The sequence below is a fragment of the Protomyctophum bolini genome (genome assembly GCF_963924005.1).
Source record: "Protomyctophum bolini genome assembly, chromosome: 13".
Lineage (NCBI taxonomy): Eukaryota > Metazoa > Chordata > Actinopteri > Myctophiformes > Myctophidae > Protomyctophum > Protomyctophum bolini.
The window spans coordinates 30645632-30663969 of NC_137874.1; the positions used below are offsets into that span (position 1 = coordinate 30645632).

An 18338-nucleotide genomic window follows, 5' to 3' on the forward strand; every position below is an offset into this window, starting at 1 on the left:
TCACAACAAATGAGGGCTCGGATCAATAACACCATCGTCGCCGCCATTGGACGCAGGGGACAGTCACGTGACTGGGTGTTTGGCATTAGGGTGAACCAATGGCAGGACGCATCGTCTGACCGCAATTTTAATATTCATGATTCTCCCGCTGCCAGCCTCTCTGTGTTATGTTGCCGCTGGAGAACTGGATTGTCTGACATTGTCCGAGTTCAGGCTGAGTGGCACGGCGAGCTGTGACTGTTTATCCCTGCAACCTGCCGTCATTCTAGAGAGCGCTGACAGAGAATGTCTTCGTTATTGGAGCCGTTTTCGGTGCGAGAAGGGCCGTGTGAGAGCTGTGCTAGCAGGCGCGGATGCTTGACCACCACCACCACAGGCACAGCTACTACCCCGCAGCCCCCACCCCAATGTTTGGGTCCGGGGCTGGGCGCCCTCCCAGCGAATAACTACCAGGCATATGGAGCCAGGAGGACACTGGCAGCTGCTGCAATCGGAGGGAGGAAAACAACACACCCTGGCAAGGCTATTCTTGCAGGTGAGGTTATTGGTGACACAATTACATGAATATAGGATTTCAATCCAGTTAGACTAGACATGTCCTGCTGCTGCTCAGCCTTTAGCAACCAGAATAGTCATCGGATCTGATCTGATCGGATGTGTGTGTGTGTGTGTGTGTGTGTGTGTGTGTGGTCATGCAAAAACCTAGAATAGATGTCTACCGTTCATTCAGTCACTGACTGGCTTACACTGAAGTCTAGCCACTGTGTGCATAGATGAGTGATGAAGGAAAACCGATGAAGTGATCAGATCGCTGTGCTCAATGGAAAATTCAAGAGCAAGCTCGTTTGAATAGTCTGCAGATACTGCAGCCAGCCAGTGGTTAACCCCTTTTTTCTTGTCTTCCAGGAGGCATCGCAGGAGGCATAGAGATTTGCATCACCTTTCCTACAGAGTATGTGAAGACCCAGCTGCAACTCGATACACGATACAGAGGAATAGGTAGGCCACTTTGGTTGTGCTGCTGTGTGGTTCGTTGACTTGTGATCGGTGCTTTAAAACAGTGTTTCCCACCTGGAAATGAAGGCAACCAAATGGCTGCCGTGTTAAGTGGTCAAATGGGTGGGCCACATGAATTTTCTGAGCATGTTTATACTTTATTTTAATGATCAAATCAATCGATTGTGTTTGGCTTGGATCAATGACAGTACACTTTAAGTTCCTATTTATCATTATCACAATGACAACTCACATTTCCAAGTTTTAAAGAAGAAATACCATAGACGTTTGTTTGGTTTTTCACAGAGATGGGTATGCTGTATGTATTTGTGTATGCATCTCTGCAGGTGACTGTGTGAAGCTGACAGTGCAGGACCATGGCCTGAGAGGGCTGTATCGAGGGCTTAGCTCTATGCTCTATGGATCTATCCCTAAGTCTGCAGTGAGGTAAGATATATCCTACTGTAATACTGATGTGTGTGGCTCAGGAGCTCAGACCATTTTGGAACTGGAAGGTTCCTGGTTCGATCCCCAGCTCCTCCTGGCTTGCACTTGAGCAAGTCTCTGTACCCCTACGGTAACTGCCAGCTAAGAGCAGGTTGGTGAGTTAAGTTAAACAATGTACTAAACAGTAATTGATTTTTTAAATCTATTCTATAGACCTGCTTTTAATTATAGTTATTACTGTATATCAGCATCTACTATATCTTGTGTCCTCTTTCTTGCTGTTTTACACACACACACACACACACACACACACACACACACACACACACACACACACACACACACACACACACACACACACACACACACACACACGTCACACACACATACACCTGCTCTTCCTCTCAGATTTGGGACGTTTGAGATCCTCAGCAACCCTATGCGGGATGCCAACGGTCGCCTAGACAACACGCGGAGTCTCCTGTGTGGTTTAGGAGCAGGCATAGCTGAGGCCATCGTCGTAGTCTGTCCAATGGAGACACTAAAGGTTGGTTTAGGTGAACAAGGGAGATGTAGTTCTACTGTAGGTCAGTGCTTCTTCAATCAAGAGTACAAATGTAACATATCATGTGTAGTTAGTTACTGTGCTGTAACAGTCCTTTTGGAACCCCCTTAAGGAACCCTGTCCCTGAGGGAGGTGGTTTAAGTTCACATTCAACCACACTGAATACGACTGAACGTGAGAGATCTTCTAGCACCTTTTATTGGAGTCTTATTCACCCCTGCTGTGGTTGAATGTGACTACAGGTGAAATTATGAATCGAATAATCGGTTGAACAATCGAAGAAAAAAATGTATTGATGGTTTAGTGATGTATCATTCTTCATGTGTGCTTTTTACAAATATGCCAAAATGTGAATGCTTGTCTTTGTTTGTTCCATATTATAAAATATAATGTTATTGACCGCTGAGTAAACACATTTTCACATTCATTCAAAGACAATTCAGTATGATGAGCATAATTTTGTACTTTAATTCACAGCATAGATTAATGTCATAATTACCAACCGATTTAAGTGATTGTGAAAATAATTGTTAGTTGCTCCAGCCCTAAATGTAAAACTTGTGCTGTCTATAACAAACTCCTCTGCTTTGACTTGATTCTCATACCATTAGGTGAAGTTGATCCACGATCAGCGTTCTCTTCGGCCGCGTTATAGAGGTTTCTTCCATGGAGTCAGTGAGATCATCAGAGAACAAGGTGAGATTATAGGACCCCCTCTACAACAAGATGCTGCATCTCAAGGGGCCATCTAAAGCTGGAGACACTGGCTCAGTGTGATGTGGCCCGGCTCTCATTTCATTATATAGACCGTATCATATCAGCAGTTTATTGTTGCCAGGAGAAATGAAAACCCATGTCAACATCCTGTCACGTGTTGACATCATTAGGAAGGAAATGGAATAGGCTCAATGCAAATTTAAATGTGACTGGACATTTTTTTGTAGGCTAGTTGGCTATCTATAACGGCGGTTTGTGTGATCATTTCTCAGGGCAAACCAGATGTTCACGAAGGTTGTAATGTTAAGAACAGTGGCGTTATCAGTTACATCCTGAAAACATCCATAATTCTCCATTTTTGTGGAACATACTAGGATTAGAGTGGGACACAAGAATATATATCTACTGCCGGGGTACTTAGACTCCTGTCTTTCTTTATCTGTTAGATGCTTATAATATTGCTCATGTAGGAATTTAATCTTTAATTATAGCCCGTAGCCAAAGTTGGCAGCAAAATCCTATAATTGTTTCTTCTCGTTTCTTCACAAACTGGTCTATATTTGTACTTGCATGTACCTGTCCTACACTCTTGCATCTGCCCATTGTTATACTGCGTGTCTCATGTATTTATTTTTAGGCGTGCGTGGGACTTACCAGGGTCTTACTGCAACTGTGCTAAAACAAGGAACAAATCAGGCCATCCGGTTTTATGTGATGAACACTCTCCGTAATTGGTACAAAGGTGAGAGAGCCAACAGGTTGTACTGTTGGCATAATTTATAACTCCAAGAAGAGTATGTTTTCTGTAAAATGTCTTGTCTGTATGTGTATCTTCATTTTGCTTTGATCTAAATGTTCAACCTAATGATTTGGTCTTCAAGGTGACGACCCTAGGAAAGAGTTGCACCCAATTGTCACAGCGATGTTCGGAGCAACGGCAGGAGCTGCCAGTGTTTTTGCAAATACTCCTTTAGATGTAGTAAAGACCAGAATGCAGGTGAGACTTTACACACAGTCACTCAGTCACAACCACACTCAGTCACAACCACACACTACACAGACACTCGGATACACAGCCACCATCATTTATAACTGTATTTCATAGGGGTTGGAGGCCCACCGCTACAAACACACAGTGGACTGTGCCTTCCAGATTTTAAAGCATGAAGGACCGCAGGCGTAAGTAACCCCTCATCCAAACACTAACACTATTATCATATTTAGTACAGTATGTTACTGCATCAAAAATAATGGCTATAAACAAATACACAAGCAAAGAAATGTCACCTCATTTTGTCATAATTGTAGGTTCTATAAAGGTACAGTTCCCAGACTGGGCCGGGTGTGTTTGGATGTGGCCATCGTCTTTGTAATCTATGAGGAGGTTGTCAAACTACTGAACAACGTATGGAAGACTAACTAACCAGGGAGTGCAGGGAGAAGTTGAAGAGAAAACACAAGTTCACACGTTTCTGACCAGTTCCACTACGGTCCCAGTACGTAGGTTTCCACATGGCTATGAAAGGTTCAAACATCTATTCAGCTTGACCCTGTTATTTACCTTGACCTTATTTTTTCCTTTGACATATTAAAGCAGTGGCTTCTCCAGTTGCTTTCGCACTGGGACCAGCATTTGTGCCTCGAGCAAAGTTATGACCCAATATGTTGAAGCAGCATTATGTTGCTGTTTTAAAAGGCTCTGTGTCCCTGTCAGAACATTGATAACCCGCTTTTGCATACCAACCCAAACAAAAACAATAGGAAACAAAAGGGTGAAGTTAACTATACTCCATAAATTGCATGACACCGCCCTTACCGGGGACACATTACAAAATAATTAGAGGTCAGTAGTCAAATTTGCATAATTTGTTTGTGAGACAATCCTACCTTTCACTGTTGACTGTGTCTGAAATAATTCACTACTCGCTACAAGGGGGGGGGGGTAAACTCACTATAGGGAGTATAGGAAATAAGTATCACTATAAATCTAGGCAGCATTACAAAATGGCAAACTCACTATATACTGCAGGGAGTAGTGTGTCATTTCGGACACAGTCCATGACTCCTGGGTAATGTATAATTTATTCCACAGCTGTTTAGAAAATTGTATAAAGTATAAATTCATCTTTACTCTCAACTCCTCAGACACATTTTGGCTCATTTTCTGGCCATGTGTAAAACGACTAGAAACAGACCCAAGAACAATAGCATTTCCCATTAGCCCATAACTCGTTTCCTATTGGTAAATTAGGACTGCATTGTGGCTAATCCAATATTTTTAATTTATGCTTGATCTATAGAGCATAAATGTGAGTTAATGTGTTCACTTGATGGCAGTGGCATCCTTGTGTAATTAGGATATATTATAGTGTCTATATAAAAAGTAATCCTTTAACATTACAAGATTTAAGCCAATGTGTCAGGAAATCACTAGAAACTGTTAACACAAGAAGGGAATACAGTATGTTACAACTTTAGCTAGCTAAGCTAAGACCATTTTTACTGTACATGGCTGTAAGGGATGAACACTTATTTGTACTTTGATGAAGCCGTACATGTGTCTTTTGATTCACCAAGCACTTACTCTTCTAAACTAGTGACGGAAATGTGAGCAGACTCAACCAAAAAAAAGCACATTGCAGAACTGGAATTGTGACTTTCAAAACCCAGCTGTACAGCACATAAATGCATATTAGTGTTATTGCTTGTTTCTGTCACTGTGCAAACCATAAGCTCTGGATTTGTCTTTGTGGTGGACTATAGAAATGCTATTCATGTGTTTTGTGACTGACAGAATATGACTGCATGTAACCATATGCAGCTCACTATGTAGCATTAATAGTAGCATTCAATAATGCACCTCAAGGTCTTAGTGCATTCACGTTTTCAATTTAACCCAACACCCTACCAGTTGATTTCTAGTGTTGGGTTCTAATGAAAATCATGCAGACTTCTCTGGCATACACTGAATTCCATTTTGTTATTTATACATGTAACATGTTGCCACGTATCATTGCTGTAGGGAGCCTGGTCCTTCAGTTTGCTGATGTGCATATTAAAGCAAATCCAAATTCCAAAATCTTCGTAAGCATGTCATAAGAATTTATAGACCGCAGCAGTGTTGCCACACTGATTTGAGAACACTACAAAATGTCACACTCTTTGAGTCAGTCTCATTATCAAGACTATGAAAGGTGTAAAGCTGTGTTGAGGTTTATACTTGGAATTTCCAAATGTTTGTGTGGCCAAATTAATTCAAAGTGGCTTACAATCCACACTATCTGACTTTGAAGGGATAACTGATATGGCAACTTGGATACCTAATTACTGTGCAGGTCTGTAAAGCCGGCACATAGTCAATTTGAGAGCTTCCAGATGCAAATCTGTGCATGTCTAAAAATATGTAGCTTTTTTGCTAACCTGCTGTTCTCAAGTGAATCAAAACTACTGTTGAGGCTAACTAGTGAAAACATTAAGACAACTATCTCTTCTTCAGCGGGATCAATGCAGGGTTAGATTTGTAAAAAAGCATTTTCTATCTTAAACATATCAGATCTACAAGCTCAATGACACTGTATGCCATAACTAACTATATAGGCAAATTCTTCATTGCGCATCGCACAATGGTGTCACTTGCCAAAAACAGATTTTTCTGCGATGGAGTATAAATAAGGCTCAATAGCATCTCAACTATCTGAAAGGCTATTTGTATTTCTGTAGCCTACTACACCACACATCCTTGAACAAGAGTCCTTAACTTAGCAGCAGTGGCCGAACGGTTTGCGGAGCGGTCTTGATATCGGAAGGTCGCTAGTTCGTATCCCCGGAACGGCACGTTAAAATTACCACTGCTGTGCCCTTGAGCAAGGCATTAAACCCCTACCATGAAATGTTCTATGAGCAGGGCCTGGCTGTAAACAAGTTATTGAGCTTAGTCCAGGTACCCTGGGTAAACATAGTAACTTTGCTTTGCCTAACTTTTATAAGCCAAACACCCATCATTTGAAATCTACCATCCTTCAAGTTGTAAACATTTATTTATCCTCAATGTTGTCTCTTCTGTATAAGTTAAATTAAAGTTGTTTTTATATTTGTTTGAATGTACATGTACGTATGTGTTGCTGCTTTTATAAATGGGTTGACGGCATGTCTACATGGTCATGCCGTAAGCGGGCGTTTTTGCTGGCATTATCCAAAGTCTACAATCACATGTACATCCATGTTTCAATAGAAAAGTAAGTAACATTTGCTGGCATGTTTAAAACGACACTTAAACATGTGCAAGACAAACCAATTTTTATGTAGCCATAATCCGTTTTCATTGGCCTAATAAACATGTGATTAGCAAGCCAAATCTGTGTGTTGTTCTTAATGTGCTGTTAAATCCAAGACCCACCACCTGTTTAGCAAGGCTGCAGGCATGTATAGTGGTTGCCAAATGTCAGGCTTGTGCAAAAGGGGGGTGGGGGTTAATCTGGTCACATCCATAAAAAATATACACAAAGGGTACCCGTTATGTGAATAAGCCTGAGATAATGGAACCAGGACCCAGAAGTATGAGATGCATAGTGCTGTGGTGGACAAGTAAACCACTATAATTTCACAACCAACATGACATGATATGTGAATAACAAAGTTGGTAGAAGCATACTGAAAACAAAGGCGGTAATTTACCATAAAACTTTATTGAATCTTAATGGAGGTAATTGTCAGATCTTGTGTCTCCCTCCTTGTTCAGCTTTGAACATGTTTTATACTTTTTGTACGATGGTGTAAATAAAATGTGTAAAATATTTTGAGCACCACCGCCATATTACAAAGAATAAATGACACTAAATTAAGTGTGTGGGTAACATACAAATGTCCTCTACAAAAGGCTGGGGCTTTACGGACTGGTTGAACAGATTAGAGGAGTTTGTCATCAGCATTAACATCACGACCATGTATTTAACCTCTCCCACCTGTTGTCTGGCCTAGTCCTTCCTGTCACCTACATACAGTAGCACACCTGGTAAGGCTTAAACACTTAAGCCCTATATACACACTTCGTCACATGACGAATAGCAAAAACATCCGATTTACAAACTCGCAACATGTCGCAATGCATTGTGAGCTTGTAGATCTGATATTTCCGCCTACATGCCCAAAACAGTGACACCAGGTTGAAATTGGGTAAAGGGGAGGTAGTGCATGGAAAAGTTAAGGTTAGTTTGCCACTCATCAGCTAGAGTTCCATTTTATTCTGTTTGAACTCTCTCAAGACTTTCATCAATTTCACCCTTTCCTTGACGTCTTCAAATAAGCAAAGTGTCAGTCAATATAGTAATGGTAATGACTAGGGTGGTGTGAGGGGTTGAGTGACGTCACTGAGTCTTAATCCACTCAGGCTGATGTTAATCTTATTAAATAGATGCTCACTATCAAACTTATGTTTTTACTTGCGCAAGCAGAGCTCACAAGTACTGCGATCGGCTGGGTAATACGTACAGTACTGTATGTATGTACTGTATTTGGTGTCCTTGTTTAAGACCGTACGTAGCCCATGGTCGGTGACGTTGGTTACGTCACCATTAACAGCCAATAAGGGACCACCATTCTTGGTGACGTAACTAAGGTACGTTTCAAGTTTGGTATTTGGTCATATCAGTTGTTTTTTTGAAGCGGTGATGCCAATGGTGAGCGCACCTCGTGGCATGCTCTGCTTGTGCACAAGTAGGCCATACATTGCCTACTTGTGTGCAAGGCGCAAGTTGGCATCTCGACAGAGTGCATTTCTAGTTAACATTTGCATTGCTATGAATGCAAAAACCTACTCTTAACATTCCTGTTCAGCTCAACCCCTCAGAGCATAAAGTTTGGCATTACTCCCATCTGGTCTTGGTCTATGGAAAGTTGGAAGCCGTTTGCATCTACTGGAGAAGCCGTTTGCATCTACACTCATGATGTAAGTCACTTTACAAAATTCCCTTGTTGTGGGGGAACTGAGGAATAAAGCCAAATGCGGTATTAGGTTTATCCTTGCCTCCTCTAGCTTTCTTTATAGAAGACAGCAGGGGGTTGACGGAAACCCTTGTGATTGGAGGCTGGGTGGTCAATCACTCGCTCGGCCATGATGAGATAGCAAGTGGTGCTACCTCCTCCATCTGGAAAGTACACAACACAGATTCAGTGTGACAGGCAAATACATCATTGTTTAAATGTAAAATAAATTAATTAATACTACATGTGCAGACACATGTGCTCAATGTACAAGCAATTAAATTAAAACTGTCAAACATCATTCAATAACTAATACATGGGTAAATCAAGACACTTGATTCAATTTCATAAAATGATATGCATCAAACCATTTAATTAAATCATAGACATGTAAATTAGTTAACATTTGGGGACAGGAAACATTGAAAATCGGAAGAATAAATGAATGAAAATGAAGGATATAATTAGTGGTGCACGATATTGATTTTTTGAAACCGATACCGATATCGAGAACTTCTTGCTTCTCAAAGACCGATACCGATACGATAACCGATAATAAAAATATATAGACATGAATAAAAAATACATACTAGTGAGTAACGGTACATGTAACACAGCTTTGACCTAAGCAATTACAGTATAGTAGGCTATATCAGTGGTTCCCAAAGTGGGGTTCGGGGACCCCCGGCCCCAGGGGTACCTGAGGGAGTTCCAGGGGGTCCCCAGCTAAATTATATAGTTAGGAACCAAATGGACCCTTATGGGTCTGTAACTCTGAGTGTACAAATGGAACATTTCCAGTTGTATACTCTCAGAGTAAAAATAACATTGATTTTACAATATAAATTGGGAGTCCCAGAGCAAATTGTGATTGGCCAGATGACGTATGATGATAAGAGTGCCCCTCACTTCACACAGGTGTGAATTTTTTTAAATGAATAAAAACAACAATATAATGTCTGTGAATGTCTGTGTGTGTCCGGTCAGTTGGCCTCAAAACTTTTCCATGTCAAGGAGCAAGGACCCCAAATTGTTAGCCCACAGACACCCATTTGAAAATATATGCCAGGGCTCTAGCAGTGATTCTCATCATTTTTATTTCAAGGACACCCAGTTTGACATGCATTAGGCTACTGACCCCCCATTTAATGCCATTTACATAAGGGACCTCAATTTATAATTTTTTATTTATATCGTAAAATCAATGTCAACTCTGAGAGGGTACAAATGGAACCAAATGGACCTGTAAGGGTCAATTTCGTTCCATTTGTAAACTCTGACTCCCCGGATCCCACTTTGAGAACCACTATTGTCTGTGTGTGTGCGTGTGTAAACACAAATACAACACTATCCAAGTTCCAGTGATAGACGTTGTTGTTAGCATATAGTCATTAGCATGGTCTGTAGCATCATGTAGCCAAACAGCTACTACTTCTACATTTCTCAACCAAAACGGTCGCGTCGCGTTTCACAATGCTACACAACTGGAGCAAATTAATAAACTACAACCGGTAACGAGTGACACGCATTCAACAGCGAGATGAATGAACGAGCACCAATACGCGCTCGTCAGCTGCTGAGACAGTCGTCACCGTTCGTATGAATGCGAGTCAGTGAGTGAAATGAGAGAGGGGAGAATGGGAGATAGAGAGGAGAAGCAGGCGGGGCTATTGGCCTGCTATGGAACTACACACTGCAACAGACAGAGTGGAGAAGCGTCTCTCTCTCGCTCGTCTCAGCCGTTCCTCCGGAGAGATTGGCGACTCGGGGAGCGTTTGGGCGCACCACAGAAATGATTGGTAGTCCCATAGTTGCTACCAACTATATTTTTAGGTCGCACAGATAAAATTTCAGGCGCATTTGCGTCCAAAATGATCGCAATTTCGAGCCCATATAAAGTATATTATCGGCGCTATTATAACGTTATCGAATTTATCGGGATGACGTCATAATTGCTAATATCGGGTCGCAATTTATCGGGACGATAATTATCGTGCATCCCTAGATATAATCGATCTCAATCCCTCAATGTAGTAAATGACGCCATTTAATTACCCAGCATATACTCTCCCCCTTGTAAATGTACTGCCACGTTTTAAGAGATAAGCTGGAAACTCACATTCTTAGACACTTGTCTTTCCCTCCACTGGCAACTCTCTGCCCATCAGGACTCCAGTCCACAGCAAACACCTGACACACACACACACACACACACACACACACACACACACATTGTCTCAAGACACATAATAGAGCAGTGACCTGACATTGTCCCACCCTGAGCAAGCATTTTATTTTTATGAAATGCACGCACGCAGGAAAATAAAAAACATCCTCATTTTGACTGAGCTACCTGAGTTTTTCAGGTCATTGCGCACTCAAAAGGACAATATACAGGGATGTTAAGGACCCCTGCCCATAAAGAACATCATCTACAGTACAAAACACCAAAATAGTGACTTGACTTGACTTGTGAGGCGAGTGGTCAAATTAAGTCACTGGTGGGATTGGGATCCTCAGAGGCACAGCAGTCTACAACACACACACCTGTCTCCCCTCACTGATAAATAGTGATTCACCCAGCTCCAGTCCTCAGGAGTGTTTTCCATCACAGTCCTTGATTAGGTACTGTATAGAGGACACCAGGTGAATGCAATCAATGTCCAGCATTACCAGGGGTCCCAAGGACCAGGGGTTGAGAAGGAGAGCTTCGTAAAATAAATCCTGACACTATTCTGCTCTTCAGTGTTAGATCAATTACTGCTCGTAAGTTGTCTTAACAGACTAATAACTGCTATCCAACACAAAGTATTGGTATAATTTGGTGGCTATAGATTAGACTTTGTTGATGTGAAAAGGAAACATGGCCATGATCTTTGACATTTAAAATAATCCCTCCTTGACATACAAACACAGACCCCTGACATCTAGACAGCCTTTTCTTGGCCACCAACAACATTATAATGATTACTACTGGACTGGTATTATTATTAATAACAATCATTATTATTCTACGTTTTTATTAAAGTCATAGTATGAAACTTTGCCCTGTGTTTACATAAAAATATATAAATGATTTTAGTTAGCAGCGATTGATCAGTTGCCATATAACCCCCCAGGGAATATACTGCAGCTGACCAATCCATACAAACCTTTCATCCTCTGTCATTTTATCACTACCCTCACTCAGGGCAAAAAGATGGTTGGGTACTGTATGTAGAATATAATGGTATGATCCCCAGGGCTTTTAAAATAGCCGTGCAGAGGATGACACACACAAATTGCTAAGTAAGTTTCAGTGAGTATGTCAGCCTATCTATGTCATTCCGATACCATGTAAATATGGTATGTAATTTACAGTCATCGATTATTTTGAATTTTGAACACTTCAGTTGATGTTGCACTACTGTACCATTTACATTATTTTTTACTCTAACTTGTAGCTTCACTTTAACCAATAATAATGGAATATTCATTTATTTATAAATCAGTAGTTATCAAACAGACCCCGATAACTCAAAATGTTACAGACCTGTAAGAGTACATTTGGAACCCCCTCATCCCATTGAGTTGTGCTTGAAATGTAAGTCACCGTTGTAATTCTGCAAACTGTTAATAAATACTTCAATCAATGATGCGTCCCGAGCCTCACCTCATCAGCATGGCCTGGTAAATCCATGTTGAGCTTGCCAGTCTTGATGTCCCAAACTTTCAGTGTGCTGTCACTGCTGCCGCTGACCAGCAGCCGACTGTCGGCCGCCCACGCCACCTGGTAAACAGCTGACACATGACCTCGCAGGGAGGTCAGGTATCTGAAAGTAAAATAATGATGATGATGATAATTGAATAATTTAGTTGTATGACGAGTTTAATGAATCAAATTACTTCAAAATAAGGAGAAGAGAAACGATGCACTATGAAAGAAAAGGGTAAGATAAGAGAGCAACACTTTCACATAGTGTTATTGTTTCATGATCTAACTAACTAATCTTTAACAAGCTTAATAGGCAGATAACCAAAATTAAGGATAGAGCACCATCATCAGGATAACAGCAGTACTACACAACTTATGGTTAAAAAAATAATCTAAATATATTCTTAAATTTGTATGCTATTCCCAAGTTTTTGGTCGCTACTCGCTAGCAGTTTTTCTTTTAGTCTACTTTTAGCACATCCATTTCAACATGCATTGCTTTTCACCCAAGCTTAGCTTTAGTTTTTATTTTAACTGTTTTTTTATCATTCAGTATTATTTTCCATTTTAATTTTAGTTAACTGGAAGAAAAATGGAAAAAGAACCACCGCTCATCCGCTGAAAAAACTTAAGAGGTTCTGGAGCCACAAAGGGAACATGAGACAAAATAAAGGGAAGCTCCTTCTTCAGGCATGATGCCTGAAGGTGGTCAGTAGGCCGAAAGCTTGCTAAATAAATACAGATTGTGCGCAGATCTGAGTGTGCGGAGCTTCCCTTTATTTTTTCTCAATTTTAGTTAACTGAAACTTGTTTTTAATGATGTCCTAAAACAACTACAACAAAACATTTCATAGACTCAATCGTACATAACACTGCTTATTCTGTAATTTTACTTTAGTTCAAATAGCTTATTCCTTCTTCACTTTTATGTAAAGCGCTCTCTAACTTACTGTATATGAATAAACATTAAAAAGGTTATATTACTTTCCGGTCCGTCCATCCCAGATCTTGATGGACTTGTCGAAGGAAGCAGAGGCTACAAGCCGAGTGTCTGGGGAGAAGAGCACTTGGTTGACCAGAGCGCTGTGTCCAGTCATCCTGGCCAGTGGCTTCTTGTCCTCTGCAGGGTTCCACAGGAACATGGTGAAATCATCAGAGCCAGACACCAAACGTTCTGGGGATTCACCCTGCCAACAGTAACAAACATACCCCTCTTTGTAATCACTGTTTTTTAGGGCTGAAATACCTGATAACCTTTGCTGCGTGTCACTCCCCTACTATAAAGGCATAAAAGCCCCCCAAAAAAATAAACAACACTTACCCTAACTTTGTTGTATCTCTCTAAGGCTTTCTCCTTCACTTCTTCCACTGCAGAAAAGGAGGAAAAAAAGGCTTGTAAACACAATACTCTGCCTCTGGTGTGATTTTTATTTTGTGTTCACATTATATACAATAATACGTACTATTATTTGTATTTTCGGTATCTATTGTGACTGTACCACTCACATGACCCAGTGATGTCCTGGGGGTTGACAGTGGCTGTGGCCGGTTCAAAGGCTCCGGTGCGGAGGACATAGTCTGTGCTGAGAGCCAGGGTGTTGACCCAGTGAGCGTGTCCCTGAAGAGTCCTACACTGGACCCCCTACACATACACACACACACAAAGAGTGCATGAGGACCCAGTAGTAGGACGAATATCACAGGTGTGCACGCACACAACACACACACACACACACACACGCACTTACATCTTTGGCTCTCCACACTTTAATGGTCCGGTCCTGGGAGGAGGTGTAGAGGAGTCCATCGCCTCCCCACTTTACACAGGTGACAGACTGGGTGTGTCCCGTCAGGATCTTCTCATAGCGGCCCAACACTGTGTCCCAAATACGGACAGATCCATCCTTTGAGCTGCTGGCCAGGTAGCGGCACTCTGGGTTCCTGTGGGGAAGGAGGTTTCAGGTAAACACATTGTAAACACATTCTATACAGTACATCCTCGTTTAGGGTATTTTTCATTGCATGTCCTTTCACTGCATGCACTCTGTGGTGCTAGGATGAGGCAATAGCAGATCACAAGATCATATAACTCACAGTTTGGGTTTATTATAAGATTAACGATGGTCGCTTGCATGTTGAGCTTGAAGATTGCCTATTTTCAGTGCGCAACACGAGGCCAGACCAAGTGTAATACAGGTATAAGGAGTTAGAGAGTCTTACAGATGTAGAGGTTCCCAGCTGAGCCAGGTGATCCATTTGGTGTGTCCTGTCAGAGTCTTCCCTATCTGCTGTCCTGTCACAGGATCCCACACACAGATCTACACACACAGCAACAAATAACATCATTACAGCCCCTCTCATGTCCAGCTTTGAAGGTAAACACAAACATTGTATTAACACAAACATTGAATGCCATCGACAATGAATGGCCAGCTTTGGGAGTTTGTGTAAACACAAACATTGAAGACGAAAGTGAGGACGCAAAATGTGATTGGCCAGAATGAGATGATGAATGAAGACGTGTGAGCGCCCCTCACTTCACACGGGTGTGATTTTCACTTTTTGCATGATGTTGAACTACTGCCCCATTAAGTTAATGACCATAACAGTTTTGGTTTTAATTTGGTTAAACAGGATAAATATGAGAAGAGCATAAGACAATGGAATTATACATTTGGTTAATGTGTGTGTGTTGCGTGTACAGTATGTGCAAAACACACCTGACTGTTCTTGCACCCTGATGCCAGCTTCTTGCCGTCAGGTGACCAGGAAATGGACAGAACCCAGTGGGTGTGGCCTGAAGCAGAAGAACGTATACCCACAATGGTGAGCGTTGCACACAAACACAATCTTGCCGTTTCGCATTTTTATTTTCACAAAAACGCTTGTCGCATAACAGCTTGCTAGGGTTATTGTGCTGACAACGCACACACACACACACACACACACACACACACACACACACACACACAACAGAAATTATGCAGGAAATCAGGCAACTTCAACTTTATAGAATAGATTATGGTTAGATTAGATTAAGAAATATGTAGACCTCTAGCTGTGTGGTGAGGTGTCTCTGTCATCAAGTCCCAGAAACGCACAGTAGTGTCACCAGAACCACTGGCCAAGTACCTGAAACAAATGCGGACAATAATGAAGTCAGTGTGGTCACCTGGGATCAGAGAGACAGAATGCTATGTGCATGAGGATGGCATGATGAGAGAAGCTTACTTTCCCGTCGGACTGAAGGCAGTTGATATGACAGCCTCTGTGTGGCCCTGTAGCGAGCTGGTACACCTCGCCACGGCCCGGACCCTGAACACAGCCTGGGGCTGGTACACCACTGGCAGCACCTGCTCTGTTTCAATCCCCAGAGCCTTCACACATGTCCCTAGATCGGACACAACCTCGGCCTCACCACGGGCGAAGAACGCCAGAGGCACTGGCTCTTCCTGCAAAAGGTATCGGAAGTTGATTAACCATTTGTACCCTTTTTGTTAATAGCTGATCTACAAGCTTGTAGAACTACTATTTTTGAAGGATTTTGAAAATCTAAATATATAATTTATTTATTTCCCCCAATTATAATAGGGACAAAACAGGGCATCCAGAGTTCTAAGAGGGTCCATTGTGAGGGTCCGTTGTAAGTTCGTAGATCAGCTATTTGGGATGCACATGTAGATCCGTAACGCCAAAGGTCCGACATGCGGAAATCACCCGTCGCTATGGTCCGACATGCGTTGCGCCCTGCTTGCAGTGCGGTTAAGGTTTTGGGTAGGGTGTCAGTCTAACGATGACTCTGAGTCATCAGTGCAAATTGCGGCTAGATATGACCCTAGTAGTACTCTACTAATCTTACCTTCTGTAAAAGTGCATTGCAGACCAGTTGCAGTTTGTCAGGAGTGATGTCCAGGGGAACATCAAAAGGTGTGCCAAGCACCTCCCCACTTTCATCCTGGAACTGGATTAGGAGCCTCTCCACGTCCCCACTCACACTCATGATCCTCTATGTCTGAAATCAGAATCACAATCTGTTTTGTACAGTCACATCACATGTGCAAGAGACTTTGCTTTATAGTCTATATGGTTTACAAGCAGACATAGGTGTTTACAGTATTGCATTGATTTTGACCGTACAAGTTTAATAAATTGCTCAAGTAAGTCCCCCATGTGCCTGTGACAATGCCTCTCAAGGTACCAAAACACACACAATGCCCCTTTTCTATCCTTGAATGAAGACTATCATAGATGTATTTTGACAAATAGGCAAATGTCAAACTCAAAATACACAAGAGTATTGAGCCTTGATCCAAGGATGGCCCTTTTCCAGGTGTCATATGTTTACAAAAAAGCAATGTATCGTCGTCAAGTGCAGGATACTTACTTTGTATTTGTTTTAATTAAAAGCAGCATTCAAATGTATCAGCAGTCAGCACGTTGGAATAAAGACTATATTTTAATGTTTTGCGTATCTATGTCTATGATAAAGCAATAGTCGTGATCCAAGACTACAGCACATCAAATCAATCTTTATGTTACTATGGTACCAACTAGCCCCGCAAGCAGAACCCGAATGTAGTAAAGTTTCTGACACTTTTATGACTTTATGTCAGCCCGGTTCGGTTCGGATTGGGCTGACCCAGGGGGTTCCGAGAGGGGCTAGGTACCAACTAGCTCTGGTCCATAGCTCTATAATGCCGTTGCACAGCATTAGAGGCAGCTATGGACCAGGGCTATAGTACCAACATGTCCAAATGTAGAGAATATACTACAAACATCCATGTGCTGCTGTGCAGCCCTATAGAAATGTTATTAAGGCAGAATAGAAGGACGATGCTTTTCATGAAACCCCAAAAGCCACATTAGCTCTCTGCTAGCCATCTTAACCAAGGTATATTTCCTTTTTCCACGCTATTAAACGTCACAAATGTATCTATTGAAACGTAACCTGTTAATCACCCTTTATCTGATTTATTCTGTTGTATATATATACTATTTATGTCAATCCAACAAGTAAAAACTCCTACCTGAGTTTAGGTTGTTTTAGCTGCTGTTCGTATGACAACTCCACACCGCTTCACACACGTGTAGCGAAGAGCATTGAGTTCCAAGAGAACCTAACACACTGCACGGAGTTGTTATGCGCGCGCAATGAATCATGGGAAAATTGTCCGGTAAGCAAGGGTAAGCGTGGTGGAAAGCCTGGTGGGCGAGGTTAAGCATCAGTGGCTTTTTCCATATTTTGTGCTCATCTTCTCCTTTGATGCTCTTTTCTCTGTATGTAGTCTGCGCGAGATATAAACGTCACAGTTTAGTTTGAACGTCACTAGAGTGAGACATTTTAGAAAAAAAGAAAAGAAAAAAGAGTGAGTCAGAATGAAGTCAGAACCAGGAGAGTTCTGGTACCTTCAAGGCTGTTGATGTTGGTCTGACACAACAGAGAACTCTGTCTGAGCAACTTTCCTATTGAAGTATGAATATGTTTATTTGTGGAAAAGTCTCTCATTGTTTATACATGTATTATATGTGATATTTTGACATACCAACAAGTCCTGATCACATGATGTTCTGTGTTGCAACTGTTACTAGAAGCAAGGCCATGATTCAGGGTTCACAGCCTGAGAAGGTTGTGAATCACTGGATTCCAATACCAATTCTTAGATGTCAATATACAATACATACATTCACTGTCTTTCTTTATCTCACTCACACAGATCATAACCATACCACAATCAACCAATATTATTCAGTTATTGCCTTATTACAGGGGGGGGAAGGAAATCCTTCAATTGGGCCCTAATGATCAACAAGTAAATCCTGAAGAAAACAAGGCTTTCTGGCATAAGGCTGATTTAGAAAGCAAGATTAAAATAGTCTATGGAAAATAAATAGCATTGGAATTCACAATACATCTAAATGTTCTTATGATTAATTATGAAG

At 41.5% G+C, this 18338-nt stretch overlaps 2 protein-coding genes across 2 annotated transcripts; one reads left to right on the forward strand and one right to left on the reverse strand.

Annotated features, from left to right (window-relative positions):
- Nucleotides 1–285: 285 nt before the first annotated feature.
- slc25a1a (solute carrier family 25 member 1a) lies at nucleotides 286–7092 on the forward strand (the record flags this gene model as incomplete). Its single annotated transcript, XM_080780249.1, has 9 exons — nucleotides 286–535; nucleotides 907–999; nucleotides 1344–1443; nucleotides 1852–1990; nucleotides 2620–2704; nucleotides 3363–3467; nucleotides 3607–3722; nucleotides 3831–3904; nucleotides 4034–7092. 9 exons carry the CDS (start codon nucleotides 286–288, stop codon nucleotides 4146–4148), a joined length of 1077 nt encoding a protein of 358 aa, XP_080636375.1. The 3' UTR covers nucleotides 4149–7092.
- A 330-nt stretch (nucleotides 7093–7422) lies between these two features.
- Nucleotides 7423–17484, reverse strand: nle1 (notchless homolog 1). The gene is made up of 13 exons (XM_080780248.1): nucleotides 17426–17484; nucleotides 16258–16410; nucleotides 15630–15850; nucleotides 15451–15530; nucleotides 15119–15195; nucleotides 14619–14716; nucleotides 14147–14339; nucleotides 13905–14040; nucleotides 13720–13766; nucleotides 13383–13585; nucleotides 12357–12516; nucleotides 10824–10894; nucleotides 7423–8868 (listed from the first exon to the last, which is right to left on the reverse strand). Exons 2-13 carry the CDS (start codon nucleotides 16396–16398, stop codon nucleotides 8856–8858), a joined length of 1440 nt encoding a protein of 479 aa, XP_080636374.1. The 5' UTR covers nucleotides 16399–16410; nucleotides 17426–17484; the 3' UTR covers nucleotides 7423–8855.
- Between the last annotated feature and the right edge of the window lie 854 nt (nucleotides 17485–18338).